Here is a 23,555-nt window from a genome sequence, read left to right on the forward strand (position 1 = left end):
GCCTGTTTTTGTACATACAATTTTTTTGGAAAACAGCCACACCCATTCATTTATGTGTTATCTATGGCTGCTTTCCCATTATAACAGCACAGTTGAGTAATTGCATCGGAGGTCATACAGCACACACAGCTGAATATTTACTATTTGGCCCTTTACAGAAATGCTGACTGCTGGCTTAGTTATCTTGGTTTTCTACCCACTGTTAATCACTGTGAACTGTGCCAGTAGTGGTTGAGACTAGGGTCGGGTGAGGCTGGGGTGAGGGCTTTCCCTGTCACCTCCCTTGGATGACTCTGCCCCCTCCACCTTCCTCCCTTTCCAAGGCCTTGACACAGTCAGAGTCTTGGGTGGAGCAGAGCTTGGTGGGGGTAGGCGCCCTGTTATCAGGTGACAGAGGCAGCTGTGGGAGCAGCCCTTGGAGCCCTCTGTGTAGTCCTTGCCCCCCCTCTGGGGCCCTCACACGGGTTTGCTGGCTCTGCTGCTTTTTTTCAGCACCACCCTTCCGGCAGGAGGAAAAGCTGGGGTGTGATAGCTGTGTGACCCCACACAAGGCATCTCCTGCCCAGGGCCCTGCTTCCCTCTGTCATGAGGAAGTTGGGCTCCAGCATCCCTTCTGGCTCCCAGACCTGCCAAACACCCGCTGAGAAGTGGCTTGGCTCAGACTTTTTTAATGTGGGACTGTTTTGAAAGGGGCGTTCCTGCTCTTTTTAGGGCTCACAGTGGTCCCAGTCTTGAGGGGCAACCTAAGCCTGACCAACACCCCACAACTCTTTCCCCAGCCCACTGGGCTCTTGGGGTCAGGCTGGGTCTAGCTAGGGTCTGTGCCCTTGGGGGTCCTTTCTGGCCTCAAGTTCAGCTGAATCACTGGCATTTCCAGTTGCCACGAGTATCTCTGGTGCTTTCTGAGTGAGCGCCCCCAGGCCTGGATGTGAGATTTCCTATTCTGGAGAGTGCCAGCGCCCAGGACTCACAGAAGAAGGCAAAGCTCAGCCAGCAGGAGGTGCCTGGGCCCTTGGAGTTCATTGGTCTTCAGCTGCTTATGTTGCAGCTCTGCCAACTAAAGCCCAAGAGGCGGGGCGCGCTGGAGGCCACTGGGGGAGTCAGGAACAGAGCTGAGACTTGGTCCTAGTTTCCTCTGCTCCCTGCAGTTTTCTTTCCATCATTCTTTCCTACCTCACCTGGGGAGCCTTCCAGAAGGCCTCATTCCTGTTGTCTCCAGAAGCCCAGTGAAACAGGTACCTGGAAAGGAGAACCTTGGCATAGGACAGAGACAGTCCTGGGAGTTACTGGGGGCACAGAGCAGAGCACCAGCGTCAGGAGAAGGAGGCACAGAGTGTCTTCAGTACAGCAGGCGCTTGTGGTGTCTCCTTGACAGCCTCTGCTCTGCCTGCACCGCAGGAGGGCAGGGTGCCCTTGGGACTTGGCCCTGTGCCCCGGGGTAACCAGGTCACATGGGCTCTTCCTTCAGTCCTTAAAACCTTCCCGTGACCTAGGAAGGGTTCCCTCTGTTTTGTAGAGGAGAACATAGGCTCAGAGAAGGTCCTGTCACTAGAAAGTTGCAGAGTGAAGATTGAATCCAGGACCGGCTAACCTGTGCTGTGTGTTCAGCACTGCTCTAGACAGCCTCTTGCCTCAGTGGCTTACTCTTGGGTTTCCTTCTGGTCGTCTCTGAGGCTCACATAGGAAGCCCAGGGCAAGGGGTACTGCGAGCCTGAGTCAGCAAGGGGATTGTGCAAGAGCCAGAGGCCAGCAGGGCAGAGCCTGAGAGTGTTGCCTTGCTCCTGGTGGTTCGCCTTGAGCTTGCTGAGGAAAGGCCTGCAAGAGTTGCCCAAGTGCTTTTACAAATGCTTAAATGAAATCTTGCAAGGGGCCAAGGCTATTGCAATACAGGTGAGAGGCACTTGTGACCTGCCTGGAGTTGGAACTCTCTCCTCCAGTCTAGCAGGGCCGGGCCAGGTGTCTGCATGTCCTCTCTGACTTGATGGTGCTTGGGTAACATGCCACAGGCTTGCTCATGTGAGTGGGTCTTTTGTGGCTTCTAAGACTGTGGCCAGCCTAGCCCAGAGTACCCCAAGACAACCTCTTGCCTTCTTTCATAGGGGCATTTGTCTAAGGTGGAAAGGTCAATATTGAATCTTTGCAATGATTCCTGCTCCCTTGTCCACCCACCCTGGTTGGGACACAGAGTGGCTTTACCACCTGACACTGGATCATTGGCTTTAGAGTTGCACAGCCCAGAAGCCCCTCTGTGGACCTCCTGCACCCAGGACCCCTGTGTGGATGGTCCTGTGTGGGTGTCCCCATATGGACAGGGTGGCTGGGGCGACTGCCCTGTGGGTGGTGAGATAGTGTGTGTCAGGGTCTAAGACACCAAGTTCGGTTCTTAAATGTGCCACCAGCTAGCTGTGTGACCTTGGGCAAGATGACCAGACTGCTCTGCGCCAGGGCTTTCCCATCTGAAAAAATGAGGATAACGGGACCAGCGTTATGGGATGTGGAAGGGTCTCTTTAGGTGCAGTAAGTGTGAACCACAGCGTGCACACTCAGGAAAGGGTAGGGCTACTCGCCACGAGGGCCACAGCAGGGTACGTGCCTGGTGGTCCAAGCAGAAAGAGGGCTGGCCTCCCCTTGGGCTTGCCCGGAGTTGGGCCCCGTTTTTCAGTACGGGATTCAATTAGGTCATAGAAGAGAGACAAAGAAAGTCACTGAGGCTGGAGGGCACCCAGCTGCTGAACCCTCACTCCCAGATGGTTGGCAACAGGGAGGATGGCCTGGCCTGGCTGGGCCCCACAGACCATCCGCTCCAAAGTTCCATGACGGGCTCCATTAGCACCCTGGCTCATTGGTGGGGCTGTTACATGGGCAGCCAGGCAGGTCACTTCCCCTGTCTGGTCCTCCCTCAGTCTCTTTGTGTCTAAAACCATTGTTGGTCCCCAGAGTTCCTGCCCTAGGCCAGTGTTCATTGAACCCATGATCTGACATGTGACCCCCAAGTTCCTGTCTTTCCGGTGTGAGTTAACTTTAGTTCTTCCTTTGGAACAGAAAGGAAAACAACACAGGCCCTCATTCTTAGAGCTGAGAGGAGGAGAATTGCACTGCAGTGACAAGGAGCTGGCTTCTCAGGCTAACCGCCATTCAGCCAGGGGGGTCCTAGGGGGCCTTGGGAAGAAACAGCTGCAGGTGGCAAGAGAGGGCATAGGTCGGTGTGTCTGTGAGCCATGAGCAGAGCAGCACCAGGGGCCTTTCGTTTGGGGTAGGGGGTGATCGTTAGAGACACACAGACAGGCACACCTACCTTTGCACGGGCACTGTGCTCCTGAGGCAGGTGAACATGGACTTCTCTCGTGAGGAGTAGATGATCTTTTTTCCGAACTTGTGCTCTGAAGTTTTTGGCCAAGCAAATTTCCTTTTGTGAAACCAGTCACCTCTTGCCATTGTATCTGTTTAGTCACCTAGGGGAAAAATGACAACAGCACCTCAGGGTGGATTCACTGAGCCCTATAAATAAAGGTGGAGCCGAGGCTGGTTTTAACGTGGGAAAAGATAGAAGATGGGGTGAGAGAGGGCGGACTGCGAGTTGCGGGGGGTGGGGGGGAGAGAAGAGAGCTCCGTGCGGTGGTCTGGCTGCGTGTTTTTAAGGCAGGCTTTTCTCACATGTCCCACATGGCTCCAGGGGTGGGTGGACTGCTGTGGAAATGGCCAGGCAGGGGCTGGGATGTCTGGGAACACGGGATGGGCATAGGCTGGCTAACTACAGGCCCCATTCTGCTCTGGTCCCAGTTAGGGCTGGCTTGGGCCTCCTCTGCCCTGAAGGCCTTTGGACTGTGCTGGGAGGAGAGCTGCAGGGACCCAGGCAAGCCCTGGTCTTGGTCCCTGGTGGGTCACTCGCTTGTGCCCGCTCTGCCCCTGCCGCGTGCCACGTCCTTCTCCAAGTTGCTGGGGTACGAGTGAACGAAACAGATGACGTCTCTGCCCTCAGAGGGCTTGCTCGGGGAGACGCAGTAGACAGACAGCCTGTGCGGTCATGAAGAAAATCAGCAGGAGGCGGTCAGGGGTGGGGGGCAGGGAGCAGTCCCACCCAGGATGGCGAGGGGAGGCATCTCTGAGGAGGTGAAATTTGAAGAGAGCCGACTGAGGTGAGGGAGGAAGCCAGGAACCTATATGGGGGAAGAACATTCTAGGCTGGGAAGCAGTGTCAAGGCTCTGAGGAATAGTAAGAACGCCAGTAGCCTGGGGAGCTGGGCTGGGCAGGGGGTGGGCAGGAGGACATGGGAGATGCGGGCGGACGCTGGTGGGCCGCAGACAGTGCGAATTTTATTCTCGGTGCGAAGGGAAGTCACTTGAGGGGTTCGAAGAGGGGAGTCCTCTGATCTGTGGTTTTCAAGGATCCGGGCCAGAGCAGGCGGAGTGTGGACAGGTGGGAGCAGAGGGTCGGGAACGCTGGCCACGTGCACTGTGGATTGTGAAGGTAGAACCCGTAAAAGGTTCTGGCAGGTTGCGTGTGGGCAAAAGGCAAAGAGGCATCAAGCTTGGGACCGGGTTTTCTCTCTCACACACACACAAGTGGGTGCACATGGGGCCGGGTGGTGGGGAGCTGGGTCGGGGGCTGGGAGACCAAGGCTCCGTTGCCCGCACGTTAAGATGGAAATACTTGTAGCTGTGTGAGGTGGACAAGTGAAGGAGACATTACGGTGTTTGGCTTGAGGGATTGGCCAGGGCTGGAGATTGGATCTGAGAGCCAGCATGTTAGATGGTATTTAAAGCCTGTGATTATGAGGTCCCCTAGAGGATTCAGGGGAGGATGAAGGGGCAAGGACTGCAGGGTGAGCGCCACTGGCCTTTCTTTAGAGGGGTCTGGAGGAGGAGGCGGGAGTGTGTCCGTGAGTGGTTGGGGGAGGAGGGCGTGAGCAGCTGTGTTGGATGAGGTCAGATAAGAAGAGAAAAAGATTCGGTCTCCAGCTTTGGCACGAGGGAAGCAAGTCACTGGGGCCTTGAGGAGTGGTAGGGATGGGGCTGACAGGACACGGTGGGCAGTAGCCACTGCCTTCGGGCTCGCTCCCTGTGCCAGCATGGGACACCTGGGAGGGAAAGGAAGTGGCTGTACCCTCCATCAAGAAAGAACACCAGCCAGTAATTCAGAGGGAGGACTGAGGAGCGGGACATCCTCAAGGATGAGCCCGCTGGAGCGTGCGCTGTGCTTTGCTGTGGGCTCAGTGCTGTATCCGGCGCCTACCCTGCGAATATCAGTTGAACGAATGAGCGAGGAGTGAATGAAAACTGAACTTAGACCTGGGACCCGCCCTTCTCCCTGCTGCCTGGCATTTTGGTCTTGGCCCTGCTTTGTTCTGTTTTATAAACTGTAGGGATCAGTCCTGGCAGAGCTTTTTCACTTAGGCTTCACAGACCACTGCGGGAACCAGCAACGGAAGGCTGCGAGCCCTCTGAGATTCCGTACAAAATATTGGGCACGTGTGCGTTTTCTGAACGTGACGTGCTCCCAAAGAAGTTGAGACCTCCCGGGGCTTTCTGTATAAGGGGCCCGTTCTTCCAACTTCAGCCCCCTAGGGCTAGTATTGGAAAAAAATGGGCAGAAATGGCTTAAGGCTGGAGAATACACTGGAAGATTGAGAGCCACAGAGAAGCCTAGCCCTGTTACTTCTGGGGAGATGCTGGTAAATGACAGCGAAATGCCAGCGTGGTGTAAAGCAGCTAAACAGAAAAATAGGAGGCCGCTTTGTTTGCAGAGATCATGATGTGTTTTGTTTTGTAGGGAAAATCTTCCCCGGTCTAGGAACCTGTGTGTGTATTTGGGTGGGCCCCTTTCTGATGTGGCGCATGTGGGACAGCCTGGCCCCAGTGGGTTCCTGGAGGTGGGAGGTCGGGGTTGGGGGTGCTTCTGCTTCTCTTCTGCGGTGCAGAAATGCAGCCCTGTATTAACTCAATAGCTAATAACCCAGCGTTTCCGGAGCACACGGGGGCCCCGTGCTGCGTATAGGTACTATGGGGAAGAGGGTCAGCCCTTGCCAGTGAATGGCCTGGGTAGCTGCTTGCCTGCGCTCGGAGTCTGTCTCCAGGGCAGGAGGCCTGGGGCGGGTGGCAGAGTTGGTGCTGGACTCTGCTCCCCCATCCCCTCACCCCAGGGTGGTGCCTGGTCCTGTGCAGAGCCTCACCCTGCGCTGGGAGGCTCTGAAGGCACCTGGGGCAGCCCTCACAAGGGGTGAAGCCTTCCTACACACCAGATTGTGCACTGAAATGAGTTGGGGGTTGCATAATGGTGACGGGCCGGGGCACAGCCCGATGTCTGTGACTCTGGAGGGGCCATCTGGGGTTGAAGGAGTTGGTCCAGACGTTGGGGAAGTCAGGAGCAGGTTCTCTGCAGAGCCTCAGTGTCCCTCTGTTCTGGGGTGGGAAGCCCTGTAGGAGCCAAGGGGCCACCTTGGACATGAGCCAGGAGCATCCCCCGGCTAGCAGTGCGGACTTTGCTCTGTGAAGCATGTTCGCAGTGCTGGTTTCTGACCTAATTTTCTCTCTCTCTTTTCCCTGCCCCTGCTTAGTTGGCTGGAGTTGTCTTCCTTGGAGTCGGGCTGTGGGCATGGAGCGAAAAGGTAGGTGTTACTGTCACTAGCACTCTGAGCATCAGGCAGCCAAAACCAGATTCATTCAGCTTAAAATGTTCCTCTCCTCCAATCTGTTCCCTGACAACGAGCATTTCTTGTGCAGTGTGAAGGTTTATAGTCCTTACTCTTCACAGAACCTGCTCCCCTGTTGTAGGGCCGTTGGGTTTGAGCCCCGTGGCTGTGGAGAGCCTTCTCCTCTGTTCCCAGCTGCCTCAGGCTTGTCTGCAGCTGTGCCCAGCGCAGGCTTGGGGCTAACTTCCTGATCCCCCCTCTGTGCCTCTGGGAGCAGGTGAGCAGTTCCCTGGACGCAGTTGCAGTTTATCCCTGAAGCTCTTGTCTTGGCCCACAGAAAGAACCCCTGAGAGCAGGAAGGAAGGCTGTGTGCCTCCTGGGTGCCTAGTGGGGCAGGGGCAGGTCCTTAAGCACCTGTGGAGGGGGCTATGAGGAGGGGCGACTAGGCTTTTATGACCTGGAAGGACTAGGGGCAGTTGCAACTCTAGGGAGGAGGCTAGACTGGGTGCGGGCAGGGTGGAGCTACCTGCCCCCCGTTGCCCTGTGGAGGCCCTGAGGGTTGAAAAGGGCCCTCACTACAGTAGGGCCAGGGAGGGAGGAGGAGGAGGGGTGGGGAAGGAGGGGAAGGAGCAAAGTGGAGTATGCTGGGTGGAAACAGTGGGAACCAAAACTTTCTCTAAAGCATCAGGCCCCAGCCTTTTTGGCACCAGGGACTGGTTTCATGGAAGACCATTTTCCACGGATGGGGGTAGGGTGGGGCAGGGCGGGGCGGGACAGATGCAGAGCTCAGGTGGTGATGCAAGTGATGAGCTATAGATACGGATGAAGCTTTGCTGGCTCAACCCCCCCTCCCCCAAGTTTCATGAAAGACAGTTTTTCCATGGGGGAGGAGGGGTGAGGGGGCGAGGGGGTGGGGCGCAGAGCTCTGCAACCCTTGGGGCGTTGGAGAGCGCCTCTCTAGAGCCCAGGGCCCTCTTCTTTTGGTGGAACCTCTGTAGGCTTTCCCACCATGGCCTTAGGAACTGGATATGGCCCACCTTCAAGGCTGGGTAGCTTCAGGTGGCCTCTGAACTCTTAAAGGGCAAGAGCTGGAGTGCAATGTCCCTTTGCCCCAGTGACCCAGAAGCAGGTGCAATCCATGGCTCACAGCGCCACCGTGTGGCCTCCTCTAGGACTGCAGCAGCCTGACTGGGCAAAACCCTGAGTGTGGGACTGGCTACTCCTTTGCATCTGTCAACCTTAAAATAATCAAAAAGGTCAGAATCTAGTTTAAAGAGAGTTTATTCAAGTGTATAGATTGAGGATGGCAACCAAGGAAGCACAGATTACAAAGAATGGAAGTCAATGTTCCAAAGTGCAGCGGTTGGGACTGTTTACAAAGCTCAGGGAAGATTAATGATTTCAGCATCTTTCTATGTGAGGCTTAATGCACAGTTACAATGATCTGATTAGTTGAGGTAGTCTTTTTCTTTCAGGAAAGGTGTATCTAACATTCCACACTGAAAATGTAACTGTCAGGGGGTCGCAGACGCTATCTGACCTGCATTTGATATGGGACAGTAAAGGAGACAGTTAACCTATAACAGAGATCAGTTATAGGTTGGAAGGGGGTGGTCTGCTCTCTCCTGGTCATTTACAGAACAAGAGCAATGAAAAAGAGAAACTATAATCAAAGAAGCAGAGTTGTAAACATTCTGTGGGACTCAGTCCCCAGGGCTTAACTTCCTCCTTGGCATTTTACAAATCCTGTAGAACTACTCTGTCTATTGTGGTTTCCACTGGCTACATGTGACTATTTGTATTTATATATATATGTATATATTTTTTTTTTTTCTTGAGACAGAGTCTCACTGTGTTGCCCGGACTAGAGTGCCGTGGCGTCAGCCCAGCTCACAGCAACCTCAAAACTCCTGGGCTCAAGCAATCCTCTGCCTCAGCCTCCCGAGTAGCTGGGACTACAGGCATGCGCCACCATGCCCGGCTAATTTTTTCTGTATATTTTTAGTTGTCCAGCTAATTTCTTTCTATTTTTAGTAGAGACGGGGTCTCGCTCTTGCTCAGGCTGGTCTCAAACTCCTGAACTCAAACAATCCGCCCACCTCGGCCTCCCAGAGTGCTAGGATTACAAGCGTGAGCCACCGTGCCCGGCCTGTGTTTATATTTAAATTAATTAAAATGAAATACAAAACAAAATCCAGTCCTTCAGTCTTACTAGCTACATTTTGAGGGCCTTGGTCAGTGGCTGCCATTTCGGACAGTACAGATACAGAACACCCCCTTCATCAATCAACATTCTGTGCCAGTGCACCCTTGGTGGGTGTGTTTTCCACAGGAGTGTTCATATTGAGTCTGTTTTTGTCTCACGATAGTGGGGTTCTCCATTAATTGAGTGCCAAGTCGGGGAACTGACAAAGTCAGCCACCCAGGCCTAGCACAGCACCCTGCAGGCTGCAGGAGAAGCCTGGCGCCTGCCCAGGAAGAACTCACAGCCTCGGTGGAGACCAGGAGCACTTCCGTGCAGGCCCCTGGGGGCTGAGGTGGGCAGGGATCTGCTGGCCAGACGGGCCTCTAACAGGGTGGGCAGGGTCCTCACTGTGGCCTGGCTTTTAATGAGATGACCGAGCCTCTGAAGGCAGGTCCCTGTCCTCAGTTGAGACGCAGCCCAGTCCCCCAGGGCAGCACCCTTGACTCCCCTCCCAGGCCAGTGCTGCCCTGTTTTCTCTGCCTCTTTCAGGGTGTGCTGTCCGACCTCACCAAAGTGACCCGGCTGCATGGAATCGACCCCGTGGTGCTGGTCCTGATGGTGGGCGTGGTGATGTTCACGCTGGGGTTCGCCGGCTGTGTGGGGGCCCTGCGGGAGAACATCTGCTTGCTCAAGTTTGTGAGTGGCCACAGAGACAGTGGGACGGATGGGGCTGGGGGTGCGGGCTCTGCTGGGGCGGGGGTTATGTGTTACGTGGTCCGAGTGGGTACAACCCCTAAAAACCCGCCCCCGGGCCCCAGCAGTGGAAGCAGGAGGCAGCCCTTTGTGTCCTTCTGTGCCCTGAATGGTAAGATTTCAGGAAAAATCCAGATGAGCTGACTCCTCAGCCAGGAGAAGTTGGGCCCCTCTGGTTTTCAGTCCCTGGTGGGACAAGCCCACTGCTCCAAGGCCAGCAGTACTCCCCCCTCCTTTGCCTTTTATCCTCCCTCAGAAGTTCTAAGGGAATTGTTTGTTTGCTCCTCACCTTTGCCCTTCCTGGCTAAGATCAAAAGATGTTGCCAGTAACATTAAAAAATCGTTTTCCTCCTCCAGGGGCTGTGAATCTGTTGGGTGTGCAGTGCAGAATCCTTAATTTCCTGCCAGACCTGCGAGTTACTAAGAGTTTAGTTTTATATTTAGATACAAAATCATTTTTAAATGCATTCAGTTAAAATTTAAGTAGCATCTATTGGGGAAAACACATTATCTTTTTTTGCACTGTATTATTTCTTAAATATATTAGACCAAGCTTTTGCTTTCGTGGACTTACTTTAAGAAGTAAAGCACATGGGGTTTTTTTCTAATTTTTTTCTCTTAAAAAATATTATGTTTAGAGTCTCGTTTCTGTATGAACAGAGATTACATTCTGAAGGGCCGTGTGCGTGTGTGTGTGTGTGTGTGTCTGTGTGCCCGTGCACATGCAAACGTGTGTTTTTCCTCAGTTCTACTTTGAAAGGCTCCTCCAAATTTGCTGGTTGTGGCAAAGCTGCTAAGTGTCCAGTATGGCCAACGGCAATGGCTGTGAGAACACAGGCTCTGTAGGCTGGGAGTCTGCTCTGATGGGAGGGGTGTGGACCTGTGGCTGTAGAGCCCCACCACTGTTTGTGGCTAGGGACAGCCACACTTCTGGAGAGGTCTTTATGCAGCTGGCAGTCACATACTTATGTGCAGAGTGGGTACAGATAACACTGGCACCTCCAGAGTTGTAATGAGACCTGCCAAAGAACTCAGATGTTCTGCGTGAGCCGTGTGACCTCAGGCAAGCTACACACCTGAGTGAGCCTGTTTCCTTGTCCTTAAAGTGGGGGTAATAGATTAGTTTTCCAGGCGCTTGGTTGATTGTGTGTGCGTGGGGAATGGTTCAGGTAGTATCTGGGTCACAGTCTCTGTCCTAAAGGAGCTGACACCCTGGTGGGGTAGGACAGCCATTCATTCGCCTGATAGGGTTCCCTTCTTGTCCAGCGAGAGCTGCTTCATAGGAAATAACACATTGGCTTAGAGCTTTCTCATACTTTTTCATTCATTTGACTGTTACCAACAATGCAGTGACCTGGGTAGGGGTGAATATCCCCTTTTTACAAATGAGGTGAAGTTGCCCAGAGTCACCCCGCTAACGTGGGATTCCTAGGGCCCCAACATGGGTCTCTCAGGTGCAGAGCTCTCTGTGGCAGGCAGTGGTTCCAGACCAGGTGGGGGTGTGCGTCTGGCTAGGCCAGGCTGATGGTGTGGTGACTCCCTCTCCCGTCCTTGTCCCGGTGCAGTTCTGCGGCGCCATCGTGCTCATCTTCTTTCTGGAGCTTGCTGTGGCCGTGCTGGCCTTCCTGTTTCAGGACTGGGTGAGGGACCGGTTCCGGGAGTTCTTCGAGAGCAACATCAGGTCCTACCGGGACGACATCGATCTGCAGAACCTCATCGACTCCCTTCAGAAAGCCGTAAGCAGCGCCTCCAGTGGGCTCCCTGCCAGAGCACAGGCCTTCCTACCAGTAATCTGTCTGTGTTGCTCCAGAGCAGAGGCCAGTGGAGGACAGGACAGGAGGACAGGAACCTTCCCAACTCTGAGTTTTCTGCTTGTAGCTCGGCAGGCAGCACGGAGGCCACAGAAGGGGCCCCCTCTGCCTCTGGTTAGTTCAGCTCTGCCTGCTTGTGGCTGCCCAGCAGCCCAGGCTCTCTCGGGGTACCCTCCCCACATTGGGATCGTGCAGGCAAGTCCAGGTGGCAGGGGTGCAGCTGCACCTGTGGCCACCCTCGCCAGGTGCTCAGCCCTCCCCTCCGCCAGAACGGGACCCAGATCTGTCCAGCCCTGCCCAGTAGCCACGCTGGCTGCAGTCCTCCCTGGGACCTTGAGCATTGGGTCCCCAGGGTAGAACTCCTTCCCCCAGGCTCATGACTCACTGTCTGAGGCTATTCCTGTCTCCTTCCTCCCCCAGACCTTTTCCCCTTCCTGTTTAAGAAGGCAGAGCTGCCTGGAGGAAGCTTCCTCAGATGGAGAGGAATGTAACCTCCCTGGAATATGTCCCCAGGGGTTTGTCCGAGCAGTCCCAGCCAGTGGCCTTTACTCCGTCTGCCCACGCCGCCTCGTGTGCGGCTACACCTGGGGTGGGGCTTGGACCGCAGTCCTCGGCCCCCTGGGAAGAACTCACTCCAGGTCAGCCTTTGGGAGCCTCTTGTGATCTTTGTGCTGCCAGAAAGCCCTGCTTCCTCAAGAACTTTTCATATGGAACACTTTGGTTCTGATAAGAAAATAAATTAGAAAGCATTAAAAATAACTGTGACCACTTTCATCATTAACCTAAACTTGTTTACCGTTATTTCATGTATCATGGGATCTAGCAAAACCCATTTATGTGACCGAAGATCCTTCCTGTATTGTTATTACTGATTTATATTTGTCTGCGAAAGTCACCAAATCCTATCCATTTTCAGATGCCTCTCCCTTTTTTTTTCTGTTCGGTGCCACAATTCTTTTTTCGTTTTCACACAGCCTTTGGCTTGCTGGTGTCGGCGTGCTAGCAGTTCTACCTTGCATTGTCTTAAAGACGTTGTAGTTTTCTCCATTGATTTCTTTTCCTTTTAAAAATACAATTTCCGAAGGCATTCAGTAAATTATAGGTATTTCTGGGGTAAAATATTAGATAATCGTTAAAGCAACTGGGAACAATGGGGGTTGGGAGTGGGGAGACGGCATTCTACCTTAGAAGTAAAGAAAGGGGGTTGCAGAAATCCCAGTCGCCATTGTTGTGAACACTGCCATAGCTACAATAACCACACCAGCCGCGAGGGCAAGCACACAAAGATGAGATGTGCTCTTGGGTGAGGTTGCTGTGAACTTCATGATGATGCTTTCAGTGTGTTTGGCTCTTTCAAATTTTTTAGACACACGAGGATTTTCTTTGCAGCTACACCAGATAACAGGAAAGGGAGAGCAGAGGCCCCAGGTGGGGGCCGAGCGTTGACTGCGTTACCATGTATCCCAATCGTACCTCTTTCCTTGGGAGTAGACATTCCCCAGCTGCTTTTTGTAAAAAGGCAAAAAAGGGAACCAGGCCCAGCTCGAAAGTTTCTCAGGGGGGAAGACACACTGCCTATGAGGAAGTGTTCTCTGGGGGCCAGCTGAGGACCACACCAGAGGTGCAGGGGTCTCAAAGGAGAGGAGAAGGCAGCTCAGGGCTGGGCTGTGCAGGTGGGAGAGGAAGGGCAAGCTCCTTGCTGAGCAGGGACTAGGGTGGGCATGCTGTGCCCTGTGCTGGGGCCAGGGGGCGCCCTTGAGTCAGCCTTGTGTTTTAGACAGAGGAGATGCCTTGGCCACTGTTTCCTAGTTTTTCTTTTTTTAAAATGTTTATTATTTATTTATTTTTACGGGGTCTTGCTATGTTTCCCAGGCTGGCTTCGAACATCTGGGTTCGAGCAATCTTCCTGTGTAGCTGGGATTATAGGCGCATGCCACCGCAACTGGCAACACTGCTTCCTTCTTGAAAGGCTGCCTGTGTTGCCAGCTCAGCATCTCTGTGCACATGGGAGGTAGTGGGGCAGGCCTTGATTTCTCTGTGTGGCAGATGCAACACACTTACTTCGGTGTCACCCTGATGGTTGTGGCTTTTGTGCTTGCAGAACCAGTGCTGCGGGGCGTTTGGCCCTGAAGACTGGGACCTCAACGTCTACTTTAACTGCAGCGGCGCCAGCTACAGCCGTGAGAAGTGCGGGGTGCCCTTCTCCTGCTGCGTGCCGGATCCCGCGGTGAGCTGGCCTGCACTTGGGCGCGTGGAGCCTGTGTCCCTCCAGAATCCCGGCGGTTCCGGAGATTCCTCCAGCACTCTGGGGTCTTCTGTCTCATGCACCCTCTGCCCCTAGGCTCTTGTGGTTGCGTGGCCCATTCTGGCTCTACTGTCCTGGCAAAGCAAGAGAAAAACAGTATTATCCCTACCTCGAGGGGCTCTCCTTGGGGTGCCTGGCCAAGATGCTATGTGTATAGTGAGCCCTGCTCAGCCCTCTTTGCTGTCCTTTCTCTGGAGAAAATGCCTGGTACTCAGAAGTTCACAGGGCTGTGGAGTACATGTCACTACCTGGGCGACAGCGTCTCAGTAGTGGAGAATTATTTCCTGTTCTTTCTTCACCTGTTTTCACACATAATCCAAGACATATGTCCTTGGGTTCCAGAAGCTGGATTCTTGGGGTGGAGGAGCTCTGAACTTTGCCTGAATCGAGCGTGAGCAGATCTGGGCCCCTTGTAAGCTCTCTGTGCAGTTTGTGCCTGGTGTCGGGTCACAGGGCTTCAAGAAGGCAGGGCATCGCCCTGTCCCCGCCCGGAGAGGCTCAGATTTGCTAGAATTGCTCAGCTGGTGTCTGAGGTCTCCAGTGTGACTGTGAAATATTCCATTCTAGTAAGTGTTGCATTTAGCAAGTATAACTTTTACCTCCTAGCAGAGAGACTGACGAACCGTGGCCCAGGGGCCAAATCTGGCCGCCTGTGTTTCTGTGACTTGTGAGCTAAGAATGCTTTCAGCTATTTTTAAAGGGTTGAAAATAAATCAAAAGAAGGATAATATTTTGTAACACATGAAAATTATGTGAAATTGAAATCTCAGTGTCTATGAAGTTTTCTTGAAATACAGCCATGCTTATTTGTTACATGCCGTCAGCGTCTGCTCTCATGCTACCAAAGCAGAGTTGAGTCTGTGTCTGAAATATTTATTATCTAGCCCTTCACAGGAAAGGTCCGCCGACCCCGTCCTAGCCTGTAAGGTTAGCTGGCAGCGTGATTGAAGGATGATGGAATTTGCACAGGTGTTTGCTGGTGTTTGGTTGTGACTTTTCTAGAGCTTCTTACTGCTAGCTTCTTGAGAGACCAAAAGTGACTTAATTCCTCTGCTTTCCTTACAGCAAAAAGTTGTGAACACACAGTGTGGATATGACGTCAGGATTCAGGTGAGAACCATAATGTGTACAACTTTAAGAGTTCTTTAGGTTAACAGTTCTTTAGATTTTATTCCCTATGGTCCAACTTCCTGATTTAACACAAGTGCACATTGAAATGGGGAAACTGGGGGTGATTAAGCTCCAAGGTGCCACTTAAGCTGAACAGGGATGCAGTTGCTACACCAACTGCTTCCTGAGCTGGTGGTAAGACCCCAGGAGCAGCAGTGGGTGGTGATTTCAAGCCCTGTGAACTACAGTTCCCAAACCCAGTTACTGCATTAAAGAGGTGGGATGGGGCTGGGCATGGTGGCTCACGCCTGTAATCCTAGCATTTTTGGAGGCTGAGGCAAGAAGATCGCTTGAGCCCGAGAGTTTGAGACCAGCCTGGGTAACATAGACCCCGTCTCTATAAAAATAATAAAAATTATCCGGGCATAGTGGGCATGTGCCTGTAGTCCTAGCTACCAGGGAGGCTGAGGCAGGAGGATTGCTTGGGCCTAGGAATTCGAGGCTACAGTGAGCTATGATCATACCACTGCATCCCAGCCTGAGCGACACAGCAAGGCCCTATATCTTTAAGAAAAAAGAAAAGATGGGATGAAAGTTTCAGGAACAAAGGCTGCATTTTTATGAGGCTGCTTGGAGCCCCCAGAAGGCATCTGCTATAGAGGGGTTCAGGAGAAAGCTGCAGGAGTGTGGGGCTTGGTCCAGCCTCCACGTGGAAACAAGGGGGGAGACTGGCCTGGGGCAGGGGCACGGCTCTGTCCTCGAGGGCTTCCTTCAGGCTACAGGGAGTGGGCTCTCCTCTGTGAGGACAAGCAAGACCCCACCCCATTCCAGTCCGTATTCTGACGGCCTTTTGTGATAGGAATGACTGCTCTTCTGAAAGGGAGGGGTCTACAGAGACCCTTCCTGTTAGCCATGGACACGAGGGATGTGCCACCTGCAGCTTGTGAAGCTCAGAGTCCTCCTTCAGTAACCTCCATCTCGCAGGCGTGAGCTGCTACAGACCGAATGTTCACGTCTTCCCAAAATTCATGTGCTGAAACCTAACTCCCAGTGGAATGGGTTTTGGAGATGGGGCCTTTGGGAGGTGACTAGGTTGTGAGGACCTAATCACGAATGAGATCGGTGCCCTTATAAAAGAGATGGCAGAGAGCTGCTTCGCCCTTTCCACTACGTGAGAACACGTGAGAATGTTCTGTCTGCGAACTAGAAAGTAGGTCCTCGCCAGACACTGAATCTACTGGCACCTTGATCTTGGACTTCCCAGCCCCCAGAACTGTGAGAAATAAATTTCTGTTGTTTATAAGCTGCCCAGTCTATGTTATTTTGTTATAGTAGCCCGAATAGACGGAGGCAAAAATCTCTGTCAGCATCAGCTTCCTTAGCTGTGAATTTCTTTGCCACTTATATTGGTTTGCTGGGGCTGTTGTAACAACGTACCACAGACTGGGTGGTTAAACAACAGACATTTATTTTCTCACGGTTTGGAGGCTGAAAGTCCAAGGTCAAGGTGTTGGCAGGGTTAGTTCCTTCTTAGGGCTGGGAAGGAAGGATCTGTTCTGGGCCTCTCTTCCTGGCTCGTGGACGGCTGTCCTTTCACTGTGTGTGTCTGTGTCCTAATCTCTTCTTTTTTTTGAGACTGAGTCTCAACTCTTTTCCCTGGGCTGGAGTGCCGTGGCGTCAGCCTAGCTCACAGCAACCTCAAACTCCTGGACTCAAGCAATCCTGCTGCCTCAGCCTCTTGAGTAGCTGGGACTATAGGCATGTGCCACCATGCCCAGCTAATTTTTTCTATATATTTTTAGTTGTCCGATTAATTTCTATTTATTTTTAGTAGAGACGGGGTCTCACTCTTGCTCAGGCTGGTCTCGAACTCCTGAGCTCAAACAATCTGCCCGCCTCGGCCTCCCAGAGTGCTAGGATTACAGGCGTGAGCCACCACGCCGGGCCCTAATCTCTTCTTATAAGGACACCAATTATTTTGGATTAGGGCCCACCCTTTATGACCTCATTTAAGCTTAATTACCTCTGTGAAGAGCCTGTCTCCAAACACAGTCACATTCTGGGCTACTGGGAGTTAGGAGTTCAACATATGGATTTTGGGGGACACAATTCAGCCATAATACCACTAAAGCGGAATAATGTTCCATCAGTGTTGTCATGGGGAGGCTGACAGGTGAGGGGCCGGGGCCGATTACTGCACATCAGTGGCAGGGGCGGGCTGTGCGCCGGGATGAGGCCTCCATGCACCTGCTGACTGCACCGGGGCTGGGCGGTGGAGGGAGTGGGCTGGCTGGTGACTGTTAACCTCTGGCTCTGTCTCCTGGGGACACGCTCTGAGAAGCCACTATCCCTTCCTTCTCCTGCTAGCTCCTCTGACTCACAGAAGTCTAGGACCCCCTTCGGTTTCTCTCCCTTTAAAGGCCCGTCTTCCTCCCCCAAGCCCTCTTTTCTCTAGATGTGGGCTTTGAGGGTGTGTGTCGAGCAAATTGACCTTTAAATCTCCGGAGGGCTGAAGATCATAGCCAGGGAGACTTTGGTCCGACAGGCGCTGCGACAGCATGTTGCCCGGTGAGGGGCAGAGCCAGGGACAGGTGTATGAGTTTCTCCTGGAGATTTCTGTCCATCCTCAGCGCCTGCCTCCCAGATGCCTCATTCCCACTGTACTTTGCCCTGCTCCCTGCTGGAGCTCTCTAGGGGACCAGGGTGGGGACACCGTGTGTGTCGTAGGCTCAGGCCGATATGGTGTTTCCCTGCAGCTGAAGAACAAGTGGGACGAGTCCATCTTCACGAAAGGCTGCATCCAGGTGCTGGAGGGCTGGCTCCCGAGGAATATCTACATCGTGGCTGGCGTCTTCATCGCCATCTCGCTGCTACAGGTATGTTCCAGGAGCCCACAGGATTGGCGGGTGGCCTTTATTCGTTGGAGGAAGTTGAGCCCTTAACATAGAATGTCTGTCTAGCTTGGTTATGATATCAAAGGAACCTTACAGAAAAAAGAAAGGGATCCAATTGGACGTTCAAGCGCGTGCACACTGTGTGTGTGTGTGTGTGTGTGTGTGTGTGTGTGTGTGTGTGTGTGTGTAAGTAACAGGAGCAGGAACAGGGTGGCTTCTATAAATGTCATGTGTTGGGGCTGGGTCCTGGGCGGGCTGTGATCATTCTCTCCCCAGTGGTCTGCTGCCTTGAGGGAGGCCTCTCGGTAGGTGTGGGGGTGTGTGTGGGTGGGGGCAGTGGGGAATGTGGCCCTGTGCAGGTCTTGCCAGCAGCCCTCTCCAGAGGGCCTTTCTGGAGGTTGGAGTCAAGAGTGCCCTCTGGGTGGGCTGCTTTGGGGTCTCTCCCTGCTGGTGGGAAGGTAGTGGTAGAATTTAGAGAGGTGTCAGGAGCTGAAGAGTGGACGGTGATGCTGTCAGTCAGCTGGGGGTTGACGGAGGCTCGAGGCTCCGGTACGCGCTCTGACCCCGGGACCTCTCCCTCCCTGTGCTGGGCCCCCGGGCTGAGGCTCTCGGGCGGCTTCCCTGTCCACACTGGACCCTCTGAGGCCCACCGCCCTTTGTGGCTTCTTTCCCCTTCAAGGCTGCACTTGTTCATTTGGACCAGATTTCACTGTGGAAGGATGACAATGGCCGAGGGGGCAGGGAGGCCTGGGGCGGGTGGGCTGGCCTGTGTCTGGTAGGGGAAGAACAGGTGGAGAAAGTCAAGAATTCACCGATACCAGAGGAACCAGGAGTCTTTCCAGTGTTGCCCAGGGCTTGTGAGAAGAAGCTCACAGCCTCTGAGCAGCTTCTGAGACAGCTAAAGCCGTTCTTGGGTGGAAAACACACCATTTAGAAAATGTTTGACTCTGACTTTGCCTTGAGGAGGGGACTAAAGTAGACCCAGGGCTGCCAGTACACCTTCCTCCTTCAAAGGAAGACTGAGAGAAGTATCTAGAAAAGGAAAGACAAAAATTACTTGCAAAGCGGGCAAGGGAATCAGACTTCAAAAGAATTGGCTTGTCACATAAGAACCACAAGAATTTAAAGGAAAAAAAGGCAAACTTCCAAAGGTTACCAAGTTCACATTAGTCTGTTCTTGGTAGAAAAACATCCATCTTCCCTCACGATTTTCCTGTTCACCAAGGTCAGGACTTATAGTCAGACATTAGCACAGCCCAAATTAGGAACAGCCTTGGTTTTATTGTGGAACCCAGGTTTACAGGGAACATTCAAGATTTATCCTTTTGGGAATCAAAACCAGTCAGTTGGGGTGACCCTGTTATTTTTGGTTTAACCCAGGGACAAGCGTGTCCCGCCCCGTGGCATGTGACATGCTTAGTCATGTTGGAGGCAGGGCAGAGCGTCTGTGTTGTTGCCGTTTGCCTCTCTTAGGCTGTAGGGACACAGCAAACTAAACGCCAGGGCTGCCTGTCTACTGGCGGGTCTGCCGTGCGTCACTGCTTGCGAAGTGTTGCTCTCTCTGTGTCTTGGCAGGGTGCATGGGGGAGCAAGGTGTCATGGAACATCCTCACCTTGCCCTCTGCCTTTGGGCACCGGCACCGATGGCCACTTACTGTGCTGGCTTTGGTTTCAGATATTTGGCATCTTCCTGGCAAGGACCCTGATCTCGGACATTGAGGCGGTGAAGGCAGGCCATCACTTCTGAGGAGCAGGGCGAGCAAGTGGAGCTGAGCCACTATGGAGGCCAACGCCGTTCATTGTCACCAACCTATGTCCAGAGGGGGAGAAGCTGCCACACCCACGGAGGCCAGCGCCCTGTCTTCAGCATCAGCGTGACGTGACCTCTCTTTCTGCTTGCTGGTGCCGAAGACTGGGTGCCCCCTTGTTACCTGCCCACACTCACGACTGCATCCCCGCTGGGGTCTGCCCAGAGACAGCAATGTGTCTGCATGGGAGTGGTGACTCCGAGGGACAGACAGGGCTCCCATGGCTGCGGGGAGAGCTTGGCTCGGACGCCCTGGAGCCCATGTGCGTCTGCAGGACACCGTCTGTTTTGGGTCATCCACATCCGTGGGTGGGCCATGGCTAGAGGGACCAGCAGGTGTGGACAAGGCTTCTCTCTCCATCAAGTCAAGCAGCCCAGGGCCCTGCTTATAGCTGGGGAGGAGGAAGGGGCCCTGGCAGACCTCTGAGTGCCAGCTGGGTCCGCGGTGGTGTGTGTGGATCCTCAGCCACGTCCATGTGAAGTAAGCCTGAGCCAGTGCGTGGACTGGTGCCACGGGAGTGCCTTGCCCGCTGCCCTGAGTCAGTCAGCCGTTCTCCTGGGGCGAGAGCCGCCTCTGGTCTCAACAGCATTAAGTACTGATGGCGCCAGGCGGCGGTGGGGCGGTGGGCATGGCTCTCCACCGAGAGCCCACTCTCCTTTTCTTAAAGTGTGTAAATAGTTTATTTATAGGGGCAAGAACGTTCTCACCCATTTCTTCATTTCCTCCTCCTTTCCTCTGCATTCTCCTCTGAGCAGCCTTATGTGGTGTCCACAGCTGGAGCTGTCCCTTTGAGTTCCCTTGAGTGTCTCGAGAACCAGCCCTGACACCCTCTCTTTCCTTCCCCGACCATGGACGTGCCCCCTTCCTCCATGCAGTCCTGCCCACACCCCCCACATCCCCCTCCCCGCTCCCCAGCTTGGCCTCGCTGTCTTCTGGTCTTGGTGCTACTGAAATTGTCACCCAGAACTTGAATCCTGGCCCTCCCTCCCCACTGCAAGGCCAGGGACCCCAGCCTGAGATGGCCAGCCCGAAACCTTCGGCCAGGGCTTCTGGTGGCCACATGCCTGGGGCTGGCCTCTTCTGCAGCCAGGCCCTGCGCCCAGTCGCAGACCCCAGGCCCGGGACGTTTTGTTTCTGACCTTCGTGGTGACTCCCCTCGTAACTGTGCTCACCGGGTCCACCTTCCTGTCGGGGCTGTTCCAGGGCTTGCTCTTGGAAATGATGTTGTCTTATGTGCTGAGGAGCCCCGTAGGGATGGCTGGGCATTCGTCCAGTGTTTGGGCTGTGTTCTGACTTCCTCTGTAGCTCATACCACTTCTGATTGTTCAGGGACTGAGTGCGACCTTCAGTTATTTGCCGAAGTGTGTATTCTAGTGTGGTGTATACTGGTGGGTGTTTGTTGATGATGATGACATTTTTTTTTTTTTTTTGAACAATTCTCTGTAGACTAGGAGAAGAAGAATGCCTGTGTTTTTCAGAAGTATGATGCCTCTCTTTGACTGCCAAACTCTTTTATGGAATATATCTTTATATGAATGGTGTTGTTTTGATCATTTTTGTTTCAGGTCACTATCAAGATGGCACTAAGCATCTCAGTGGTAAATCTGGCTGCCAGGGGGACGAGTGGGACAGTGTGACCAGACCTCACAGAGGCCAAGGGGTAAAGGCAGTCCATCGTGGGCTCAACCTGATGTAAACGTCTTGAGTGTTGTCAGATTCTATATGGTGCTGCTTGCAGTTACCCCTCCTATACAGGCTACAGCTGGAATAAGTTCACTTGTGGCTTAGCTACCTCCATCTGTAAGTGTGAGTGGGAAAAACTTTAACTAGGCCCACAGGAAACATTAGGTCATCTGTCCAGCCTGGGCAATACTGTGGATCAAGCAAAAGAGGTTGGGGACACTGGACGTTGCTACTGCACGAGCGGCGTGTTCTGACCTTGCTGGCCCGTCTGGGGAGGGGTTAGTGGCGGTGCCTACCTCACTGGGCGCCTCTGACCCAGCCTGCCCTGGGACAGTGGTGGGTCAGCCCCTCCTGCCAGCATTGGCGCCAAGAGCTCCCTGGCAGCTCCTGCTGACCTGTCCCATCTATTCACATAGACCTGGTTCAGGATAAAGTCTAGCCATGAATATTTCAGAACTGGGTTTGTTTTTTAATTAGTTTACAAAACTTTGGGGCCATTTTCGGCTCTCTTATCTGACTTTGAGTAGTTGGATGAGGAACGAAAAGCAAGCAAGGGTGGGGGTCTCCAACAGGCTTGGGCTCTTTGCACAGAGCCAGCCCTTGCTCACTCCCTGCCCAGCACTGGCTTGGCCGGAGTCCTCACCGCCCCCGTCCTCTGAGACCAGGAGGGAGGCTAGCTTGGCCTTCTGCGGCGCTCCCTCGAACCCACAAGCACGCTCACTTTGAAGTATCAGGATCTTTTCTTACATTTCCTGCACCTCTGCTGCTCACCTCCTCTTTGCCTTGTTATTGTTTCTGCCCCCTCTTCAGTCCCTGGCCTTCTTTTCCTCATCCTAAAAACTTGCCGGGGCCCTATTGCCTCCAGGCCGCTTCTTGCCTGGGCTCTCCGTCCCCCACCGCTCGCTCTCTCCGCTTGGCTGAAAGCTGCTTAGCCCAGCTGTCAGCCTGGGGCCTCTCTTGGCCTCTGTAGCGCCTGGCACTCTGGACCACCCCGTCCTCAGAGTCCTCTGCTTTGGAGGTCCAGGCTCGCTGGCTCTCTGACCCTCTCCTGCCCGTCCTGCTCGGGCTCCAGCTGCCGCTGTCCTCACCATCTCTGGGGCTTCCACTTCCCACAGGGCAGGAAAACTGCCTGGCACTCGGATTCCCCACATGAACAATAAAAATTAATGTGTATAGAAACTTCCTGGAACAGAGGAAGTGCTCAGAGTACCTAATAGTTAATAAACTCATTCAGTCACTAGAACAACTCCGAGGAAGCCATTTTTATGCCTGAAACCTGAGGCTCAGAGAAAGGTAAGTTACTGTCAAGGATTTGGAAAGGCTGGGTTCCCCTGTCCCAGAACCTCTACCTGCAGCTAAAAAAGAGCCTTGGTGCCCACCAGCCCTGAATCCTGCATCTGTAATTGGGTCCTGCTGAGCGAAACCAGCCCAGAGGGCCGGCCAGAGCAGAGCCATTCCCTGAGATGGTCCAGTTCACTGGGCTCTGTGAAGGTCGGCAGACGTTTGGAGAAAGCGGAGAGTGTGCATTCTCCCCACTCTGCACTTGGATTTGGGTGCCTGGTTTGGTTTGAGGGACCTGGGTAAAGCACAGTGTTGCCCTAAGGAGCTCAGTCCCCAGAGGCCCTGGTTCTGGGCAGCAGGCTCGCTCGCTTCTCTGCAAGGCCATAGCTGCAGGTCGCGCTAGGTGTTCAGTCCGCAGACTGGTCCCTGGTGTAGTGTTAGGTGCTTGCTTTACTGAAGCAAGGTTGCTGGGGAGGGCAAGAGCTGCCATCCAGCCAGCCAACAAGCCTGTGAAGGGCTTTCTGTGCTGGGCAGTGGGGGATCGGACACGGCCTTTCAAGGAGATTCCATGCAGAGGCCACCGGGGTGGTGACGGGCACGCACGCGAGTGTAAGCTGCTGCAGTGTGGGAGTGCTCCCAGCAGAGGAGGGAGTGCCCCCTGATGGCTTCTCAGCCAGCAGCCTCAGAGGAACACAGACTGCAGAGGGGCAGAGAAAGGAGGGAGGTTGCAGTGATCCCAGCACCTGAGGCATCCTCCTGTCACGGGAAGGTCTCTGCCCAAGTGGCAGGTGCATCAGCCCCGTCACCCACTGGTCCAAAGCTTTCAATTGTAGCATGTGAGAGGGGAGGGGGTTGCTGCATGGCCTTCACGGGTGGGCCTTTCCCGCTCTAGGGTCATACGGGGTGTCTGTGCTCAGGGTCACAGGGTTTTTACGTTGTCTGTCCTGGACTATGGGAAACTGTCCCCCAAGATGGATCTTGGTAGAGGTGCTTCCCTATGCTCGGGTCTGTCATCATGCCCAGAAGCGTGTTGCCCGGCCTTTCAGGGCAGATGACCGCCTGCAGCCCTGTTCTCATTCATCTGGGTGCTCTGTCC

General features: G+C 53.8%; 1 protein-coding gene across 1 annotated transcript in view; it reads left to right on the forward strand.

Moving 5' to 3' along the window:
* TSPAN14 (tetraspanin 14) overlaps positions 1-21,028 on the forward strand; it is a 66,301-nt gene extending 45,273 nt beyond the window's left edge. Inside the window, exons 4-9 of the mRNA XM_012663347.1 lie at positions 9,364-9,510; positions 11,133-11,303; positions 13,480-13,605; positions 14,749-14,793; positions 17,550-17,669; positions 19,363-21,028. Coding sequence (XP_012518801.1) covers positions 9,364-9,510; positions 11,133-11,303; positions 13,480-13,605; positions 14,749-14,793; positions 17,550-17,669; positions 19,363-19,434 — 681 coding nt within the window. The 3' untranslated portion in view covers positions 19,435-21,028. The remainder of the gene's footprint in view (positions 1-9,363; positions 9,511-11,132; positions 11,304-13,479; positions 13,606-14,748; positions 14,794-17,549; positions 17,670-19,362) is intronic.
* The last annotated feature ends 2,527 nt before the right edge of the window (positions 21,029-23,555 follow it).

Source organism: Propithecus coquereli, unplaced genomic scaffold (assembly GCF_000956105.1).
Source record: "Propithecus coquereli isolate 6110/MARCELLA unplaced genomic scaffold, Pcoq_1.0 Scaffold80, whole genome shotgun sequence".
Taxonomy (NCBI): domain Eukaryota; kingdom Metazoa; phylum Chordata; class Mammalia; order Primates; family Indriidae; genus Propithecus; species Propithecus coquereli.